The 21,719-nt window shown below is 39.7% G+C and overlaps 1 protein-coding gene across 1 annotated transcript in view; it reads right to left on the bottom strand.

Moving 5' to 3' along the window:
- ranbp10 (RAN binding protein 10) overlaps positions 1-21,719 on the bottom strand; it is a 46,517-nt gene that overhangs the window by 2,744 nt on the left and 22,054 nt on the right. Inside the window, exons 4-14 of the mRNA XM_057836598.1 lie at positions 19,491-19,658; positions 18,191-18,213; positions 15,303-15,487; positions 14,933-15,045; positions 11,345-11,453; positions 11,131-11,279; positions 10,830-11,046; positions 9,275-9,414; positions 7,512-7,663; positions 4,071-4,182; positions 2,747-2,888 (exon numbers count right to left, since the gene is read on the bottom strand). Coding sequence (XP_057692581.1) covers positions 2,758-2,888; positions 4,071-4,182; positions 7,512-7,663; positions 9,275-9,414; positions 10,830-11,046; positions 11,131-11,279; positions 11,345-11,453; positions 14,933-15,045; positions 15,303-15,487; positions 18,191-18,213; positions 19,491-19,658 — 1,499 coding nt within the window. The 3' untranslated portion in view covers positions 2,747-2,757. The remainder of the gene's footprint in view (positions 1-2,746; positions 2,889-4,070; positions 4,183-7,511; positions 7,664-9,274; positions 9,415-10,829; positions 11,047-11,130; positions 11,280-11,344; positions 11,454-14,932; positions 15,046-15,302; positions 15,488-18,190; positions 18,214-19,490; positions 19,659-21,719) is intronic.

The following is a 21,719-nucleotide window of genomic DNA, read 5'->3' as shown; positions in this document are numbered from 1 at the left end:
GTACAATGACGTATAATACATGTTTTTGCATTTATTTATTTTTTTAATTTAGAGGGTGTTATGAGGTATTTAAAGGGCTCAATCCAAGTTACATCGCCAGCGAATGAACGGAACTCGTTCGTAAACCGGGGACTACCTTTGTGTGTGTATACAGTCCCTGACAAAAGTCTTGTCGATTATCAGTTTTGTAGAAACAATTGCTAATAACCTGACTTTTAATTATTCAATTGGTTTCAGAAATGGCTCGTATGAAAGCTAAGACCCTCCCAAATAATGTTGAATGTACAAAAATATATTTGTTTCACTGAAAAAAGATTTATCATTTAATGAAGACAAAAGTCAAATTTTGGCAAGACAAAAGTTTTGTCGCCTACAGAAGGTAGTGTGAAAATTGAACAAAAAAATCTACTTCAAATACAAAAATATGTTAAATAACATAAGTGAATTAAGTAGTGGTGCTGTGAGATCCAAATTTAATATTTTGTATGACTTCAATGGGCTTGAAGGACTGCATCCATTCGGTTCGGCAAGGATTCATACAATTTATTGATGAAGTCATCAGGAACATCAAAGAAAGCAGTCTTGCATGCCTCCCAGAGTTCATCAACATTCTTGGGTTTTGTCTGCCATGCTTCCTCTTTCATACTCTTTCAGACATGCTCAATGATGTTCATGTCTGGTGACTGGGCTGGCTAGTCCTGGAGGATCTTGCTCTTCTTTGCCTTGAGTAACTTCGAGGTAGAGATTGAAGTATGCGATGGAGCACCATCCTGCTGCAGAATTTTTCCCTTTTTATGGTTAGGAATGTAAGAGGCAGCTAACATTTGTTGATATTTCAGACTATTTATGTTGCCTTCCACCCTACCGATCTCTCATACTGGATGTAACCCCAGACCATGATTTTGCCACCACCAAACTTCACAGTTTTCTGAGTGAATCTCAGATCCATGCGGGCTCCAGTAGGTCTCTTGCAATATTTGCGGCGACTGTGGTGTAATTCAATGGAAGATTCATCTGGAAAAATCCACCTTTTGCCACTTTTGCTGAAATATCAACACAGCTGCCTCTTACATTCCTAACCATGAAAAGGGACAAATTCTGCAGCAGGATGGTGCTCTATCACATAGTTCAATCTCTACCTCGAAGTTCCTCAAGGCAAAGAAGATCAAGATCCTCCAGGACTGGCCAGCCCAGTCACCAGACATGAACATCATTGAGCATGTCTGCGGTAGGATGAAAGAGGAAGCATGGAAGACGAAACCCAAGAATGTTGATGAACTCTGGGAGGCATGCAAGACTGCTTTCTTTGGTGTTCCTGATGACTTCATCAATAAATTGTATGAATCCTTGCCGAACCGAATGGATGCAGTCCTTCAAGCCCATTGAAGTCATACAAAATATTAAATTTGGATCTCACAGCACCACTACTTAATTCACTTATGTTATGTAACATATTTTTGTATTTGAAGTAGATTTTTTTGTTCAAATTTTACACTGCCTTCTGTAGGCGACAAAACTTTTGTCTTGCCAAAATTTGACCTTTATGTCTTCATTAAATGATAAATCTTTTTTCAGTGAAACAAATATATTTTTGTACATTTAACATTATTTGGGAGGGTCTTAGCTTTCATACGAGCCATTTCTGAAACCAATTGAATAATTAAAAGTCAGGTTATTACCAATTGTTTCTACAAAATGGATAAGCGACAAGACTTTGGTCAGGGACTGTACATATACACAGTATATGTATACAGTGCTGCTCAAAAGTTTGTGAACCCCCTCAACATTTTGGAATTTTCTATTATTTCAACCTGATTTCCTAATCAATCAATTCAGTAGTTTTTTTTTGTTTTTTTAACAGTTGTGTTGTCGAGACTAAATTAAAAAGAGTTTTCATCAACTGATGTAGGTGCAAAATTGAACTGTTTGGTCACAACCAAAACCGCCATGTCTGGCGAAAAGTCAACACTGCATACCACCAAAAGAACCTTCTCCCAACAGTGAAGCATGGAGGTGGGAATGTCAAGATCTGGGCTTGCTTTTCATCCTCAGGACCTGGACAACTCCACATAGTCCAGGGAATCATGAATTTTGAGGAATATTGTCAAATCCTAGAACATAACCTGACGCCATCTGTTTTGAAGTTAAAGCTTGGCAGAAGGTGGATCATGCAACATGATAATGATCCAAAGCATTCCAGCAATACAACCAAGGAATGGCTGAAAAAGAAGAAGATTCGTGTTCTGGACTGGCCCAGTCAAAGTCCTGACCTAAATCCCATTGAAATGCTGTGGCGGGACCTGAAGCGAGCAGTTCATGCCAGACGCCCATCAAACCTCTCTCAACTGACTGCGTTCTGCAAGGAAGAATGGGCAAAAATCCCCCAAAGTAGATGTGAGAGGCTGATTAGTCACTACAGAAACCGTTTGGTTGAGGTAATCTCTGCAAAAGGAGGCGCAAAATCCTATTAACTGAAGGGGTTCACATACTTTTGCACACATGATATCTGAGTTTTACTTAAATCAACCACTTTTGTTAAATAAAGAATGACAATATAACTATTTCTTTTGTTTCAGTCCATTATTTGGAATGTCAGTATTGTGGATTTGGGTATAACTTAACATTTAATAAGGTTATTTTAGTTTTTTTTACAAAAAATCTGACCATCGCTGTGGGGTTCACAAACTTTCGAGCAGCACTGTATATAGATATATATTTTTTTTCCCATTGTATTGTTCATACCCACCTACACAAGGGCTAAAGCAAAAAGTTGTCTACTCTGGCAAAGGAGCAAGACCCAGACCTGACTCGGGCCATTAGTTGTACACACTCCGTAGCCTGGCCCAGTGCTAACACCAGAGGAGGCTGCTTAGGCAGATTTTGGGACTCTAAACATGAGAGAAATCAAATCAGAATCAACATGAGTCAAAACGCGCCACCAATGAGTGTACAGTACGAGTACATGATCTAAAACGATACTCATGCTTAAACCTTTCAATGCACCAATTATCCTTTCTTTTCTTAAATGTTTTTACTGCACTCATTTAGGACAAGAATCTCAAACTTGCACCCTAGGGGCCAAATGCAGCCCGAGGGCCCATAAGGGACATAGGGACCCATAGGGACAATAATTTGCGGCCCACATTTGACATTGTAGTGTTGCCCACATGTATTTTGCAATGGCCAATAAAAAGAAAAAAAAAAAAAAGTAATTTTAGATAAAATAAATGAATTAAATAAAAGATACATCTCCGAAAAAAATATTATTTAAATAGCAAGATAAAAACTGCAAATAAAAAGCCGTTAAAAAAATAAATAAATAAATAAAAATAAAATCCCAAAAAATAAAATAAAATAAATTAAAACTAATTTTAATGAATTGGCTAAAAAAAAAAAAAAAAAAGAAAATGAATAAGAAGAAAGAAATACAAAGAAACATTATCCGTGTGTGTTTTGCTTTCGGATATTTTTTTGTTTCATAAATCTGACTTCTGACTTAACGTATTTTAATTCTTTGGCTGCCATTGATGGCAATAGATGTCCCAACTAGTGACAGGCCTAATACAGGGTGATTCAAAAAGAAAGTGCCAAAATCATCACGCATTTTAAAATCATTGAAATAGAATGAATTATTAATAAATTAATTAATTAATTAATAATTTGAAAAAAAATTAAAATAAGAATTGAACGTTTTTTTAACAAGTAAGTAATTTTAACAAATTAAAAGTCATATCGGCTTGATGTTGCCCGTGCCTCTGGTGGTGGTCACATTTGGCACATGTAAACCATGAAATAAAAACTTATACATACTATATACAATACTTGTATCCAGTTAGTTATTGGTATTTGTTTTTTGTTTTTTAAACATACCGCAATGGTTTTGGCACTTTTTTTTTTTTAATTCCCCTTTATATTGACAGACAGACAAAAAGATAGCTGTGGTAAAGAATAGTAATAGAAGCAGTGCACACTGCCCCTCCATCCCCCAATTATTATGTGTATGAAAAACAGATAGGCTGAGTGTGATGTGACAGATACAGCATCTTTCAATAAGTGTGTTTTTGCATTACCCAGTATGGCGCTGTTGAGTGCGGAGCAGAGTGACTCTCTCTGTGTGGGGTCCAACTGCTGACCAACAGGGCAGTTCCACGGATCAGAGTACGCTAACAGGCTGAATGCATCCTGCGCACATAGGCATGTCTTCAGCGATACTGTTATGCAACACATTTCATCCCACCAAAGGTTTATTAAAAAAAACTCCTGTATTTGCTGAGGAGGGGGGGGAAACTGTTTATCTGCATCAATATCTTTTCCACTTGAGGGCAGCAGAAACAAAACTGTGAACAACAAATCATACAATAAGATACCAAGTAAAATGTTTGAAATAACACTGTCCCTTGGCAAACTGGCTACTCTGGAATGAAAACTGCTTGAATATAACATTATACTCAAGTAAGGTGTATTTCCTTCCTTTTTTTCTTGATTCTATAATACATCCGCTGGATCTTTGAAAAATTGAACAAAGTAGGTGATCAAACAATTTATCAATGCTTTTGACTCGCCTGCAAAGCACTTACATGTCCAAATAGATATTTCAGGAGCATTTGCTGAAATTATGAATTCTTAATAATTTACATTACCCCGACATCAGTATTCAAATTATTTTGGGGGGGAGGGGGTGGTATCACTAAAATTAATTTTGCTCATATCCTAAGTACCGGTATTTGCCATCACTAAGATAAATGCTATTTTTTGTAGAAAAAGTTAACTCCCACACACAGGAAAAAGTGAATAAGATTTACTTTGAGCAAATTTCTAAAACAACTACTTTTACTTGAAGTAGATTTTTACACCTGTACTTTTACTTGAGTAAAATGTCATATGTGTAACCATACAGTACTTTTACTTGAGTAGATGTTATGCCATCGTTTATTATTATAGTTAGTACTAGAGCTGAACTATTAACCTACAGTACCTGACAAAAGTCTTGTCGCTTGCTTGCATACACATGGACCTGGAGTGTCCCTCTAATATATTTGTAATCAATATTTTCTTACAAGAAATGGATAATTTTAATCCCAACAGGTTTTGGAATAACATTTCTGTGACAGGCAAAACTTTTGAAAAGTGTTCTGATGTTTACAGCTTGGTAAAGCCCAAGTCTTGTCGCCTTGTCAAATGATGCACACAATCCCAGATTAGAGCTTCACCCGTTACCAATAACGGGTCAATTAACTCTGCAGTCTGTATAAGAAGAACCCCAGTGCACTGGACTGCCACATCAACTGCAACCTGACCTCTGACAAGATGCCCAAGATTCCTCCAGAGACCAAAGTGTTAATTATCAAGAGCCCGAAGACCAGATCCACTGCAGATGTGGCTGACACCTTCAATGTGTCTCACCGTCAGGTACAGAGGATAAAAAAAAAAAAAAGATATGAACAGACTGGAAATGTTTTTGACAAGCCCAGGTCAGGTAGACCCTGCAAGACAACTGCTTGGGAGGACCGGTTATTGGCTGCCAAAGCCAGCCCTTTTTCCACTGCAGCAGAGCTCCACGAGACCTGGTCACCTGAAGTCCCAGTGTCAAGCAGAACAGTCTGTCAAAATCTGTCTAGAAATGGCCTCCATGGTCGAATCAGTGCCCAGAAACAGGCATTAAACAAAAGACAATTAAAAAACCGTGTGGCATTTGCCAAGGCCCACAGCTTGTAAAAAGGATGGATGCTGGAAAAGTGGCAAAAGGTGGCTTTTTCAGGTGAATCTTCCATTGAATTACACCACAGTGCCCGCAAATATGGCAGGAGACCTACTGGAGCCTGCATGGATCCGAGATTCACTCAGAAAACAGTGACGTTTAGAGGTGGCAAAATCATGGTCTGGGGTTACATCCAGTATGGGGGTGTGTGAGAGATCTGCAGGGTGGAAGGCAACATAAATAGTCTGAAATATCAACAAATCTTAGCTGCCTCTTACATTCCTAACCATAAAAAGGGACAAATTCTGCAGCTGGATGGTGCTCCATCCCATACTTCAATCTCCACCTTTAAGTTCCTCAAGGCAAAGAAGATCAAGATCCTCCAGGACTGGCCAGCCCAGTCACCAGACATGAACATCATTGAGCATGTCTGAAAGAGGATGAAAGAGGAAGCATGGCAGACAAAACCCAAGAATGTTGATGAACTCTGGGAGGCATGCAAGACTGCTTTCATTGATGTACCTGATGACTTCATCAATAAATTGTATGAATCCTTGCCGAACCGCATGGATGCAGTCCTTCAAGCCCATGGAAGTCATACAAAATATTAAATTTGGATCTTATAGCACCACTACTTAATTTGCTTATGTTATGTAACATTTTTGTATTTGAAGTACATTTTTTGTTCAATTTTCACACTTTCTATAGGCGACAAAATTTGACCTTTATGTCTTCATTAAATGATAAATCTTTTTTTCAGTGAAACAAATATATTTTTGTACATTCAACATCATTTGGGAGGATCTTAGCTTTCAAATGAGCCATTTCTGAAACCAGTTGAATAATTAAAAGTCAGGTTATTAGCAACTGTTTCGATAAAATGGATAAGCGACAAGACTTTTGTCAGGCACTGTACATCGCGTCAACATTGAGGTTATAACTGCTGCAATTAGCAAACCTCATGAAATGGAGTTTTTCTTTCTTTTTTTTTTTTTTTTAAACCACTCTTGCATTTGAGTGACAAATGACAAATTTAGTCGCCAATCCGCTTCGAGCCTCACGTTTCCTCGCTTTGGTGGATATCCGAAATGGTAAATTTCTTTGCTCTGGCTGCTAAAAAAAAAAGAAAAATAGCACAAAGCACAGCTTTACTGAGTTGTGTTATGAACAAGAGAGCGGTGTAACAGACAGACACTTTCCACATTTTGGCACACACGCACATTGGTCTGCGGATGAGTCGGTCGAAAAGATGGGCACGTAGTCAGTATCAATAGCAAATAAGTTAGATTATATGTTCACATAAAACAGCAGTTAAAAAAATAAACACTCGTCAGTGGCTGGTGTCGTGATGTGCTTAGTGTTTGCCGGCATCTCACCGTTAGTATTGTGCATTTCAGTGTTGTTTTAGCATTATTTTATATTCATTTGTCAGTGTAATTGCTTTGGGCTCGCAGACCTACAAAAGTCACAACATTGCACATGTGGCTTTTGAAGAAGATTTTTTTTATTTGAATTATTTACGACTATATTGTAATGTTGACCCGTTTGAACAATTTGCATTCTTCTAAAGAAAATATGGGCTTCCCTTCTGAGGCTGCTGCCTAAGCAGCCTGACCTCTGGTAAACAGAAGACGGATGGCTAAAAGAGGTGACAGATGCTGTATTTTAGTATAAATTAAAAGGCTGCCCAATTTCTACAGCAGCACGCAACACTTTCACCATAAGAGAAGTCTTTGCAGCACAGATTTAGCAAAGTTATTAATGGAAACAGGTGAAGGTGTGCAGGCGAAAATATATGTGGCAATACATTTACCTGTAACATCTTCTTGTGTGTTGTGTTCTTGCCGTACTCGCGGCACAGCTTTTCATTTAGTGCCTGAAGTTCCCGTCCAAATTGGATCATCCTTTCTGTGGCTGCCTGGTTCCCGCCACAAAGTTGTCTGCCATTTCTGTAACTCTCATCTCCTGTTGACAGACAACCATACACATAATGACTAAGATGCAATCTAGGTAGACAAGCATCCACAAAGATGATTAATTGCTCCATCCATTTTAATTTCAATTATCGACTAACTATGTACACGCATAAAGACTGTCTTTGCCCCGCTCAATGAATCCAAATGCTATATAACGTAGCACCAGTCAGTGGATCCACAGGCTAAATAACGTAGCACAACCACGCCAAATGAACGCATATCCTTGTTTTGCTTCTCTTGTTGTCCTGAATCCTTTGAGATCCGTAATGACGTGTTTGTTTTGTTTTTTGCTTGAGTGGTACACATAGTTCCGACTGTCTAAGTTGGCGCAGCCTTAGTTTATGGGGCTACAGTGCTGTGGAAACCCAGACGAAGACTGGAAACTGGTCTCAACAAATTTGCAAATCATAAATCGTCTTTTAAAATCTCCACTTAACCATTGGGATCAGTTTTAGAAGTATTTCCCAAAAAACGTGTTTCTTTAAAGTCTAGAACATTAAAACATTATGGCCATTTTATGAATGAGTGAAGTGCAAGTACATCGTGGCTGCGTAAGAAAAGGATTCAGGTGTTGAAACAGCCATCCAGGTGTCCAGATCTTTCCCCTTTGGAGAACATTTGGCGCATCATGAAGAGGAAGCTGTGACAAAGAAGGCCCAAGACAGTTGATAACTAAGGAGCAGTTTACATGGCGACTCTGTGACACCAAGACACAATGACTGTGTTGCAGAAAGGCCTCTCCCTCATATGGTGTCGGCGAAAATGGAAAGCAAAGACGCAAACCATTGAATCCAGGCTCCAAAGTGGAAGGATTCGATTGCAGGGGTTTCGGGCTCCGCATCCATATCAATGGAAAGCTCCAGCCCCAATAACGTCAGCACTCGCACACGTCACATTGGGCGTGCACAGCGGTGCCATTTAACATTAGAAAGAGCAAATATTTACTTTTTTATAATACTTTTGATTTAAATATGTTGAATGTTTTCATTTTTGTGCCTTTTGGAGCAAAAGAAAAAAGCCATTGCTTGGAGTAGGCGGGTATGTTGTCTTCCGGACTGATGAGGTTGTTGGGGGCAAAGTGCATCATTCGCTGTCGCCTTGTAAATCTGCAATGTACCCTTGGGCCTGGCATGAATACTACATCGCTTTCACGCAGAATTACGACATTGTTCTAAGGAAGACGGAACCATAAAAATGAAAATTTGAAATTTTTCATATTCTCGGAGAATCACCATGTAAACGGCCCCTAAAACTAACTAATCTCTTTGGCCCCCAGACTTGCAGATTGTTGTAGGAAGATGGCATGCTTCCCAGTGGTGAAAATGGCCTTTTCCCATCATTTATCTATATTTGTTGACAACAGAGAATTTGAAAAAGATAGATGGGATGATAGATGAGAGGTGAAAAGCTTAAAATGGGAAAATCTATGTTGTATTCTGGATGAAATATTGAAATTTGTCACTTCCACATCATTGCATCAATTTTTATTGTTTCCCAACTTTTTTGGGAATCCGGTTCGTAAATAAGACCCAAAAACTCCCATGGAAAAAGAAGGAAAGTAGCTTGGTAATGTTTGGGCTATGTATTTGTGTGTGCTTACCTGTGACACCATTACCAATGCTGTTGTCATCCGGCTGAAGTATCTCTTCGTGTTTATATGTGCCATTCATGATACGAGCGGACGAGCCCTCAACAACCCCATTAGTGTAGTGCTCCGCTTCAATCTCCATCTCACTGTCACTACGCAAACACAAAGACAAGTGGGTCACTACTCAAACATAGTTAACTAAAGTGAAATTTGCGCATTGCATAAAACATCAAGAAAGGTAACAAACATTCAATTAAGAATTTAGGACACAGCAATTTTTTAATGAGTCTTAATCCAAAATCCAGGACAATGTGTAGAAAACACTTGTAAAGATTCATGGATCAGCCTCACTAATCAGTTGTCGTGTGGAGGCATATGTCTGAGAAATATTCCATTGGGACATAATTTCTTTCTTTTTGCACTTGGGCATAGTCAGATACAGCAACTAAATGTCCTGAATTGTTTCCACAAAAATAGCAAATGGAAAACTGTAAAGACTTAATGTAAGCGCTTTTATCAATACCATTAGAGCATCCAAAGAGCTTAAAGGTGCATATTAAGCCATTCACACAGCAGTAAGTGGTGCTGCTGCCATGTCCATTAGGGGTAATTCAGGGGTCAGTGTGCCCACCTGCACCAAAACCAATAATTAGCAGCATGAAAAAAGTCCAGGGGGTATTCCAGCGTCAAGCACCTCATTACAGTTAATTTAGATGAAGGATTAACTAGGGGTACGGAACCTCTTGGTACCTCACGATACAATACAATTTCTGATACACCGCTCACGATAACGATCTCACTATATGACGATACAACGATTGTCGATATATTGGTCAGAAATCATTCTCGGATATTCTACAAAACAACTAATAGAGAAAAACAAGCTATCTTCATCCTTCTGCTGTAAGTTCATCACTAGTACTATTCCAATCCATTTGAACTGGGAGGGTGGCAGCGAAGGAACTCCTCCCACTTCAAACAGGCCCCTCCCACCTCTATGGCCGTCAGTGGCAGCCAATGGCAGTGAACGAGGTAATTTGCAGCCCTTTTAGGTTGATTTTCAGTCACTTCCTGTCGATTTGACTCAAACAGTGACTTAAACTCAACATGAAGTGACCTGTAAATGAGTGATCATGAATACTCTGGTTTTGAATGAAAATGTTCATTCCCCCTTCCTAGTCTGAATGGATTTGGTGTTGAGAGCCTGTCGATGGCAGCCAGAGTTAACTGAGTCAGTATTATGGTGGATGGTTTTGGTAGCAACTTGTTGGTTCTTTTTTTTTTGTTTTGTTTTTGTTTTAAACATTGACACCTTTTGAAAACAATACCTCGATTCTTGGCATGAGCATATCGATAACCTTTTGGGATTCGAAGTATCACGATGTATCACCATTTCGATATTTTGTCACACCCCAAAAGTTCCAAACTGAGACACTTACAACAACACATAGTACATGGAGGTGTATACACGCCGAGCTGCCTGTCAGGTCGCTAATATCTAAATAATGTAGATTATGTTCCAAGAGTAAGAGTTACTTGATATCAGATCAAGCCAGGCCATTCATACCTGGTTTCTTGGTTGCTGTTGTTGCTGTGTGGCTGGCTCTTGGTGGAGTCAGAAGAATTAGACTCAGAGTAGTTGATGGATGAAGGTGAGGAGGAGGTGGATGAAGAGGCAGAGGATGACGTGCTTGGGTATTTCATGTTGCTGCTAACAACATTGCTGTGGCTCTTTGATTTTTTGGAGGGAGTCACCCCATTACTGCATGTTGGGCTGTCAACACCTAGAGGAAGATGCATTGACTAAACTTTGTGATGCTTGAGCCCACCTTTGATGATTCTGAAGAAGGTTCTAAAAGCAAACATACCTCCAGTGTGCATGTGTGAATTTCCAGCCCCCTGTCGAGGGCTAAGGTTGGGAGAAGTCGGGTAACTTCCCTGGGATTTGGGGGAGCGTATGGTCAAGCAGCGAACCTCGCTGTCTGTACCGTTCACCATTTCCACAAACTGACGACACCTTCAAAAATGTGGATTTTGATTTTACTGACTTGAAATTCCAAGCTTTAAATCGTGCCAACTTACTTCAACATAAACAGAAGGTTTGGATTGTGTTCTAACAGACCAGGATAAAGTTGCTGCGTGGCTTCGATGGCTTCACCCACACGTCCTTCCAGCACCAGCTTCTGTATTCCTATTCATCAAAATAAATAAGTATGTAGTCAGTCACCAATTGTGCAAGTTCGCCTACTTGAAAAGATTACAGAGGCCTGTAATTGTCAACATGGGTGAACCTCAACCATGAGAGACAGAATGCGGGAAAAAAAAAAACAGAAAATCACACTGTTTGATTTTTAAAGATTTCCAAATTAGAGTGGAAAATAAGAATTTGGTCACCTACAAACAAGCAAGATTTCTGGCTGTAAAAGAGGTCTAACTTCTTCTAACGAGGTCTAACGAGGCTCCACTCGTTACCTGTATTAATGGCACCTGTTTTAACTCATTATCGGTATAAAAGACACCTGTCCACAACTTCAGTCAGTCACACTCCAGACTCCACTATGGCCAAGACCAAACAGCTGTCGAAGGACACCAGAGTCAAAATTGTAGACCTTCACCAGGCTGGAAAGACTGAATCTGCAATAGGTAAAACGCTTGGTGTAAAGAAATGAACTGTGGGAGCAATTATTAGAAAATGAAAGACATACAAGACCACTGATAATCTCCCTCGATCTTGGGCTCCATGCAAGATCTCACCCCGTGGCGTCAAAATAATAACAAAAACGGTGAGCAAAAATCCCAGAACCACACGGGGGGGGGACCTAGTGAATGACCTACAGAGAGCTGGGCACACAGTAACAAAGGCTACTATCAGAAACACAATGCGCCGCCAGGGACTCAAATCCTGCACTGCCAGACGTGTCCCCCTGCTGAAGCCAGTACACGTCCAGGCCCGTCTGCGGTTCGCTAGAAAGCATTTGGATGATCCAGAAGAGGACTGGGAAAATGTGTTATGGTCAGATGAAACCAAAATAGAACTTTTTGGTAGAAACAGAGGTTAGGTTAGAGGTTTGGAGGAGAAAGAATACTGAATTGCATCCGAAGAACACCATACCCACTGTGAAGCATGTGGGTGGAAACATCATGCTTTGGGGCTGTTTTCCTGCAAAGGGACGAGGACGACTGATCTGTGTAAAGGAAAGAATGAATGGGGCCATGTATCGAGAGATTTTGAGTGAAAATCTCCTTCCATCAGCAAGGGCATTGAAGATGAGACGTGGCTGGGTCTTTCAGCATGACAATGTTCCCAAACACACAGCCAGGGCAACAAAGGAGTGTTTTTGTAAGAAGCATTTCAAGTTCCTGAAGTGGCCTAGCCGTGTTGCCCAACCACAGCCCCAAAACATCACTGCTCTATAGGAGATCTGCATGGAGGAATGGGCCAAAATACCAGTAACAGTGTGTGATAAGCTTGTGAAGAGATACAGAAAACGTTTGGCCTCTGTTATTGCCAACAAAGGGTACATAATAAAGTATTGAGATGAACTTTTGGTATTGACCAAATACTTACTTTCCACCATGATTTGCAAATAAAATCTTTAAAAATCAAACAATGTGATTTTCTGGGGGGGTTTCTCCCCACATTCTGTCTCTCAGGGTAGAGGTTTACCCATGTTGACAATTACAGGCCTCTCTAACATTTTCAAGTGGGTGAACTTTTTAATTAGTGGTTGACTAAATACTTATTTGCCCCAATGTACATTAAATATATATATATATATATATATTTATTAAGGGTGTAACGGTACATGTATTTGTATTGAACCGTTTCGGTACGTGGTGCTCGGTTCGGAACGGAGGCGTACTGAACGAGTTTCTGACGTAATGTAACCCTTACATTTCGAGGCTGTGAGTCGATCTGGTTACAGTTTTTTTGTGTCGATTATATTTACTCCGTCTTCTCTACTATAATGAGGACCAACACGGTAGGACCGTATAACCTAGAAACGTCAACGGCGCGACAACGTGGCCGCCGCGAGAATGCAGTGAAACGCGAGCGTTAAAGTCAATCAGCCAATGCACACCAGTCGCAATGCGGCCGCGTGTTAGACGCGTTCCAGAAGCGGCTCAACACGACACATGCGAAAAGAACGGCAGAGTTTATTATTTGATGCCAGACGCGGCCCTCCTGTGTCAATACTACTACCGGTAGCTAGGATCGGGCAGACCGGAAGTCACTCGTGTAAAAATACAGTGGATCCGGTCGATTTTCAAACTAATATGCAATCGTAACCCACTTTTTGAGTCCATTAGATCTCTTGAGTGGTAGATCAGGGCACAGTTGACTTTTCTTTGTTGATTTACTGCTGTCTTCTCTGCTATAATAATAACCAACACGTCCCCGTGTTCAATACAAAACCCTCCTACCACAACAAAACAAGGAGGAACTAATATTCACATAGGAACTGAAGTTATACAACATAAATGTACAATATAAATGAATACTACATCATATGAGATAAAACACCTGTAATTAAATAATAAGAATAATACACAGATCCTGCTTACACAATTAAATTTATTAATTTCTGTGTGGCGCTTTAACTTAAGAAAATCCACCTATAAAACTTTTGAAAACCGCTCATAAGGGAAAAAAATGATTCATTGAGGCATTTCATTTGTAAAATACATATTAAAATCTTTGTCATTGGGCTTGCGTTTGCCTTTAGCACAGGACTTCTTTTTTCTTTTAGAAAGAAAGCTCACCAATACGCGGGGTCTGAAAGGCAAATTGTTGGATTATCTTTAAATACCCGCTACTTTTTGAGCAGAATTCTAGCTTTGTATAGGCTAATGTTCCTATTGTTGAAAGCACAAAGGTGTGTAATAAACAACTAACACATTTATATTTTGCATTTTGTTTTCTTACTGTACCGAAAATGAACCGAACCGTGACCTCAAAACCGAGGTACGTACCGAACAGAGATTTTTGTGTACCATTACACCCCTAATAAATATATATATATGTGATGAACAAGTAGTAAAATATCACTAATTTTAATACACCGCTGTCGACTCTGAGGTCAAAATTCGTTTTTGGTCATTTGATGGTCCATGAAACAGAAGTTATCAATTAAAAAATTTGATACGCCAAAGAAAAGAGTGTTGTTAACAAGCATTCCAAATTGGAATTCATAACAAATTGCTAAGCATATGCATTAAGACTTAAAAATGGGGAAAAATAAGTCTGTCATGTCGGGTATCGGAACTGTCCACCGACTGAGCTCAAACCACGCCTCGTTCATGTGCCTACCACCTTTTCTAGTCACTCATCTGTACGTGGAAAATGGATGCAACTTTGTTTAGCTTGTTTCTTTTGCCTGCACAACTCATGTACTATGCCAGTGAAGCCTCGTGACTACATGCGGTCAATTTTCGGCACGCCTAGCATCCACCTACACGCCACTGGGGTTTTGCTTTGGCCTTGTGTAGCTAGTGAGGAAAGCTTCAATTGCTAAATGAGTATAGACTCAAAAACTATGTACAGTAAGTATATCTAATACCTTTAAGTAGAATGAAAAGTATTACGATTCCCTGTTCTTTATTTAAATTGGCTGATTGAAACATTATAAGCTCAAGCAATTTATTCATGTGCGTAGTTTATCTACTTACTCTGTCTGTTCTTGATAGATGTCTGGTCTTCTTGTATCATGGTTTCTGTGGCTCTAGCAAATGCAGTGGCAGTGGCATAGTATCCATGGTGAACCAGGTAGCTGGACACCATACTGGATTTAAAGGAGAAAAAAATCACTTGGCTTCAGGTGAAATTTGGACAAATTAAATTTGATGTATCAAAAAACAATTCCCTTTTTTATTTGGATAATCCAATTTCGTCAAAAATAGCTATCAAAATAGTAAAACAATAAAACATTACAAATACTGTGGTGCTATAATTGCAACAAAATAAAATTGAAGAGTTTTATGAACAAATCTTTATGCAAGTGTGTGTGTGGTGGGTGGGGTATCACAGAATGAACCTTACTTCTGCAGGACAGCCTGCCAATCACCTAGCCTTTCTCCAATTGGGAAGCGAGCAATCATTCCATGGATCTTAGCTCTCCATTCACTCATGTAGTCCTCAATGTCAAAGACAAATGGCTGCTGTCCAAAGTTTGCATCGACAATCTCGCCCGGAGTTTGTAGCCCCACAGTAGGGTACAAGTTAGGCTGGGTCAAAAGAAGAGTCAAAGAGTTATACATCTACATATCCATATTCTATCACTTTTAACCTGCTATTGCATGCATAGGAACAGTTCAACTAATAATCTTTTTTCAAGAAGAGTACACAAACCTGAGAATAGTGACTGTTAGGAGGCTGAAATTATATTTATAAATTATATTTTTTAGTATGTTCTTTTTCTTTAAGTATTTATTGGTTAATTTGATCATGAATTAGTAGTCAATTAATCATTGCACCTTTCAGCAGGGGTGAAAGTAGATAGAAACGTTTGGAATAAACAAGTAGCCTTACATAAATGAACAAAGTTAAGCGCAAAGTGCACAACATGGCTTAACATGGAAGATTAAAATAAAATAAACCTATTCAACTCTTTCCATTCTCTTAAAGATCTGATCAATGTTCCATTGCATTGCCCCTTTAATTCAACAAGGTTAGTTTTTCCCCGTCTATTTGTTGTTCCAAAAAAAACTGGAAGGGTCTGGCAGCAGACCGCACCTCTCAGGGCCCTCCTCCACACGACTCTCTTGGGGAGATAAATGTGCATTTGAACCAATCAGAGCTAACTATCCATCCATGCTGATCACATCAATACGTCAGGCAATTGAACGGACAGCAGAGTCCAGGTTTTTTTTTTTTTTTTTTTTCTGCCTGCATGTGGCGATAAGACTTGTCAGATACAGAGAGAGATGCTGGTAAGAACTACAAAGAATAAATAATAAATACCGGTGGAAATAGATTACGCTACACAAGCTCTTTGTGAGGCTTGTTGTTAACACTTATGTAAATCTGACGTTAGTAGATTGTTCTTATTGGAGATGCATGTGCAGCAGCGTGGCAGGTTTGTTTTTTTTTGTTGTTGTTTTTTTTAAACATGGGGTTTTGACAGTTGCAGTCATATTTTCGGATCAAATCACCGCATGCCGGAACGCTGTTCCAGCTCTTTCCGGCCCACTTTTCCCCCTGCCTTTCAGGCCACGTTTAGATGGATATGGTCTGAAGGAAAAATGCAAAAGTTGTGTGTTGTTGTTACTTTTTTTTTACTCTGGGGAAATTTGCGTGCGCACGGAGACCCAAAAGTGTATGAAATTTGTAGTACGTATTGGTTTTGTTTTATGCATTTTTTCCCTCATAAAATGTATTATTAGCTCGAGGAAAGCGCTGCGTACGGAACCTAAGTCCTGTGGGAGTTTCCACATGAACGCTTTAAGTGTCGGACACTCAGGGCTCTGAATGAGTACTGTTTGCAGGCATAACAAATGGCATCATTACAAATGGAAGTGAAAAGCTTGAGCTAGTAGACCCCTGTATGTCACAACTGTTGGGCCGTCCCATCTTGAGCGGCGCAAAGACTGGTAGCAGGGCCGCGGCCGGTGGCAGACGCCGTCGCCAGTAACAGCGCGGGGGAACACTTTGGCATCACTCTTAAACTTACCAATGGACAAAGCCAAGTGGATAGATCCAAAGTTATGTCAACATTGCTGCACGAATATGTTAACCCATTAAAAACTGCATAATACGACAATAAATGTCGAATCTACAGGTATGAAAATCAGCTATAGATTGTCACTGCAACCAAATATGTGCTTTCTACAGAAAATGTGGATATGTTATCTCTCAACCAAAAACTTTTCATCTTGGATAATTACATATGTTCATGTTGTTACTGCAAAAGGTTAAAAAATTTAGTTTTGCTTGTTAATTTATTATTATATTAATATTTTATCATTGCTACTATTGATTTTAGAAACTGTGTATTTTTTGGGAAATATCACCCAAAGGGGTCACGTTTATTTATTTATTTACACACGTTCTATCATTTACATTATCAAAAATAAAAGCGTCAAGTATTTTTCTTGCATTTTTTTGTTCCGAAAATTAACCCAACTCAGCACTTCAAGAAACCGAAGCAAAAGTACAATTCAGTGTACCATTGCAACCCTACTGATTACAGCTGCTACTAAAACTCATTTTTGCGTTTTCAACCATTTAGATGGCAATGATAAGGTGGAGGATATTCAAGATTTCCACACTAGAAGGAGTTTTCAGATTTTTGCGTTTTTTTCCCACCAAAACGCTGTCTCTGTCTAAAGCAAGGGTGGGCAAACTGGTTCTTATGGGCCGTAGTGCATCCTGGTCTTTGTTCCAACTGATTCAGCACAGACAGTTTAACCAATTAGGTTTCTTTTGAAACAAGAAGCAACAGGCTGCTATCAACCGAATGAGCTTTCAAGACACCAAATTGGTGAAAAGGTATTGGTTGGAACGGAAACCTGCACCCACTTTGTGGAATGGTTTACCCACCCCTAGTCTAAACCACTTGTGTCAAACCAATTCCATGAAGGGCCAAGCGGGTGCACGTCTTCTTCCCATCCAATGACGAGGGTACCTTTACTTCAAGTGTAATCAAGTGATTGCATTCAGGTATTGCTTGTTTCAGAAAAAAAGATTCATGTGTTAATCTGTATTGGTGTGAATGAAATCCAGTACCCTGTTGGCCCTTTGTGGAATTGGTTTGATACCCCGGTCTAAACGATATAATCATCTGGGAAAGTTTTTTTTTTCTTTGGTTTCCCCTCATTATCGTGTGAACGGCCCCTAAGATGAATCATTTTTCTACTAAGTCAAAGTAAAACTTGAATCCTTAAATCGTTTAACCTGATCAGGTAACAATGTTGCAAAATAATACTTACAGGAAGGTCCGTGAAAGCCACACCTGTAAGGTAAAAATAAGTTTAAAAAAAGAATACACATGAGGATTCCAAGCAACACTATGATAAAAGAGTAATGATTTTAATATAGTAATATGAATGTAAAGTTGAAGCCAGACGTTTGTATACACTGCGTAAAAACACATTTCAATTTTTGTCTCACTGTCTCAAGTCAAATCAAACTAAACCTCTCCCGTTTCAGGTCAGTCAGGGTTACATAATTATTTAATTTTGTTAAATGTCACAATAATGAGCATTTCTTACAAAGGTTAATATTCACCAATAGTACTATGTCTTTAAAAAAACATGGGAAGACCAGATGATGAGGTCATATACAGTGTATCACAAAAGTGAGTACACCCCTCGCATTTCTGCAGATATTTAAGTATATCTTTTAAAGAGACAACACTGACAAAATGACACTTTGACACAATGAAAAGTACCGGTAGTCTGTGTGCAGCTTATATAATAGAGTTAATTTATTTTCGCCTCAAAAGAACTCAAAATATGCCATTAATATCCAAACCCCTGGCAACAAAAGTGAGTACACCCCTTAGTAAATACGTACATCCCTAAATGTCCAAATTGAGTACTGCTTGTCATTTTCCCTCAAAAATGTCATGTGACTCATTACAGGAGTGCTGTCAGCATTGCTGCAGAGATTGAAGAGGTGGGGGGTCAGCCTGTTAGTGCTCACACCATACGCCGCACTCTACATCATAATGTTGTGCATGGCTGTCACCCCAGGAGGAAACCTCTTCTGAAGACTGTAGACATGTCAACAAAGCACATGGATTACTGGAACCATGTCCTATGGTCTGATGAGACGGGCGGGCTTTTCTTGTCTACCGTCAGGCAGATCTGAAAAGGTGTGTCCGAGCAAGGCGACAGACAAACCTCACTCAGTTCCACCAGTTTTGTCAGGCGGAATAGGCCAGGATTCCAGCACAGTGCTGTCAGAAGCTTGTGAAGGTTACCCAAAACGTTTGAACCATGACATACAGTTCCAAGGGAATTCTGCTTGATGCCAGGAAAACATAACTTTTGATCTAAAAAAATATACAGTATATAAATAAAATTCTCTAAGACGTTCTCTCATTACTGTGGCAACACTTAACAAGATTCAATAATTTGGGGATATTCTGACGGACTTCAAACAGAAAAGTTTATGTTTAGTCTGATTTAACCTCAGACAGTGAGACAAAAAAATGAAATGTGCGTTTTTGTACAGTGTTTGTAAACGTCTGGTTTCAACTCTATACAGGGAACCAACTTCACTGACCTAAACTAATGCCATTTTTGGTGTAAAAGCAAGTGTTGTTGATGAGGTTAACGCAGCAGCCAATCACGTCACCCGTTGTGAAAGTTGGACCGTATGGTTGGCCCGTTCCGGAGGAGCAGAAGGAGTGACCGTCATCTCCATGGTAACCATATGAGTGCTTGTCCCATCCTGAAATAGGGCAAGGATTAGGATTAGTTTATACTTTATACTTTCAACCCGTGCGAAAAAATGCTGTCTTTCTTGAGAACATTCAGTGTATGAAATATTGTAATTTTCAACTAAATCTGGAACTGGTGTTGATTTTAAAAACTTGCAAGCTTATTTACGTTTGATGCTCACAATGAATCTTTAAGAGTACTTAAATAGCGCATTTATCTACACGTTATTACCAAATGAGGCCCAAAATGCTTCACATTAACTCACATTCACCCATTCACACACCAATGGTGCTCCAGCCATGGAAGGTGCTGGCAACCCACGAGGGGCAAATTGGTGTGAAGTGCCTTGCCCAAGTGCACACTAACAGTGGGCAGACCTAACCGTGGATCAAACTGCCTACGCTTTGGGCTCAGGAAATCTCGAGCTACCAACTGAGCCACAGCCGCCCTTCAATAATTTCTACCAAGTGCATGACTTTGCATTTATATTGCATAACGACTATCGTTTGCTCGATTGTCGCTATAATAATAGAATAATTACTGCACAACTGCTCATTTTATATTTTTGGTCAAGCCTGCATCACTCCCACAGCTGTCATTCTCCAGCACACACAGTGAAGAAAATAAGTATTTGAACACCCTGCGATTTTGCAAGTTCTCCATCTTAGAAATGATGGGCAGGTTTGAAATTTTTATGGTAGGTGCTTGTCTACTGTGAGAGAATCTAAAAAAAATCCAGAAATCACAGTGTATGACTTTTTAACAATTTACTTGTATTAGTCATTCATTCATTCATTTTCCATGCCGGTTATACTCACGAGGGTCGCGGAGGTGCTGTACCCTATCCCAGCTAACTACTTGCAGTAGGCATGGTACACCCTGAATTGGGTGCCACCCAATCGCAGGCCACATTGACACAACCATTCACGCACAAACTCATACCTTTGGACAATTTGGAGTGCTCAATCAGCCTACCACGCATGTTTTTGGGATGTGGGAGGAAACCGGAGTGCCCAGAGAAAACCCACACTGCACAGGGAGAACACGCAAACTCCACAAAGGAAGGCCGAAGCCCGATTGAACCTTTGATCTCAGAACTGTGAGGCGGATGTGCCAACAACTCAGCCAACGTGCTGCCTTATTTGTATTATACTGCTGCAATTAAGTATTTGAACACCTGTCTATTAGCTTGAATTATGAGCCTCAAAGACTTGTTAGCCGCTTTTATAAATCCACCTCCACTCCACCAGTGCTGTTTTCATCAACAACGACGACAACGAAAGCATTTCGTTGACGAACAATTTTTTTCATGACAATGACGTAACGATAAAGAGCTGAAAACGGGTCTTGGATGACTGTAACGTGACAAAAAGATTGCCAATTTACGTCTGACGAGACGACAACGGGATGAAAATGCGCCATCGTACCCGTCACATGGTCATAATACATGACCTTTGATAGATGTGCACGTAGTTTTTTTTTTTGGGTGCTCGTAGTTAGTCAGCCTGCCGTGTTTTGCTACTTGAGCACGCCCCCGCCCACCCCCGAGGCAGTGCATATGAGCAGTGCCACTGATCTAACATCAACAATGGAAGCTGCAGGCGTGAGGATTTATGGTTGCATTTTAACTATAATCCGACCGAAAAAAGAACGCAATGCACTGTCCCCGTTGGAGACAAACCTGCTCATCATTTCCAAGTGGGAGAACTTTCCAAATCACATGCTGTTCAAATACTTACTTCCCTCACTGTATACTGTATGGTATCCAGTGGTACCCTCACTGTATGGACCCTTAGATTGCTACTGTAAATGGCTCTTTATACTTTGTGTTATGTTCTGAATGTACTTTTTGCTGTAGTGGCTTGTTTGTTGTCATACTTCAGTGGCTCTATCAGAAGTAGGGATGGGAATTGATAGGATTTTTCCGATTCCGATTCCATTATCGATATTGCTTAACGATTCGATTCTTTATCGATTCTCTTATCGGTTCTAATTTCGGGAAAAAGAAGAACAAACATTGTGATTGGCATCGAGTTTGTTTAATCACAAGTCACAACCTTACAAACTCACA

Source organism: Corythoichthys intestinalis, chromosome 5, assembly GCF_030265065.1.
Source record: "Corythoichthys intestinalis isolate RoL2023-P3 chromosome 5, ASM3026506v1, whole genome shotgun sequence".
Taxonomy (NCBI): Eukaryota; Metazoa; Chordata; class Actinopteri; order Syngnathiformes; family Syngnathidae; genus Corythoichthys; species Corythoichthys intestinalis.
This window is presented reverse-complemented; position numbering and strand designations above follow the sequence as displayed.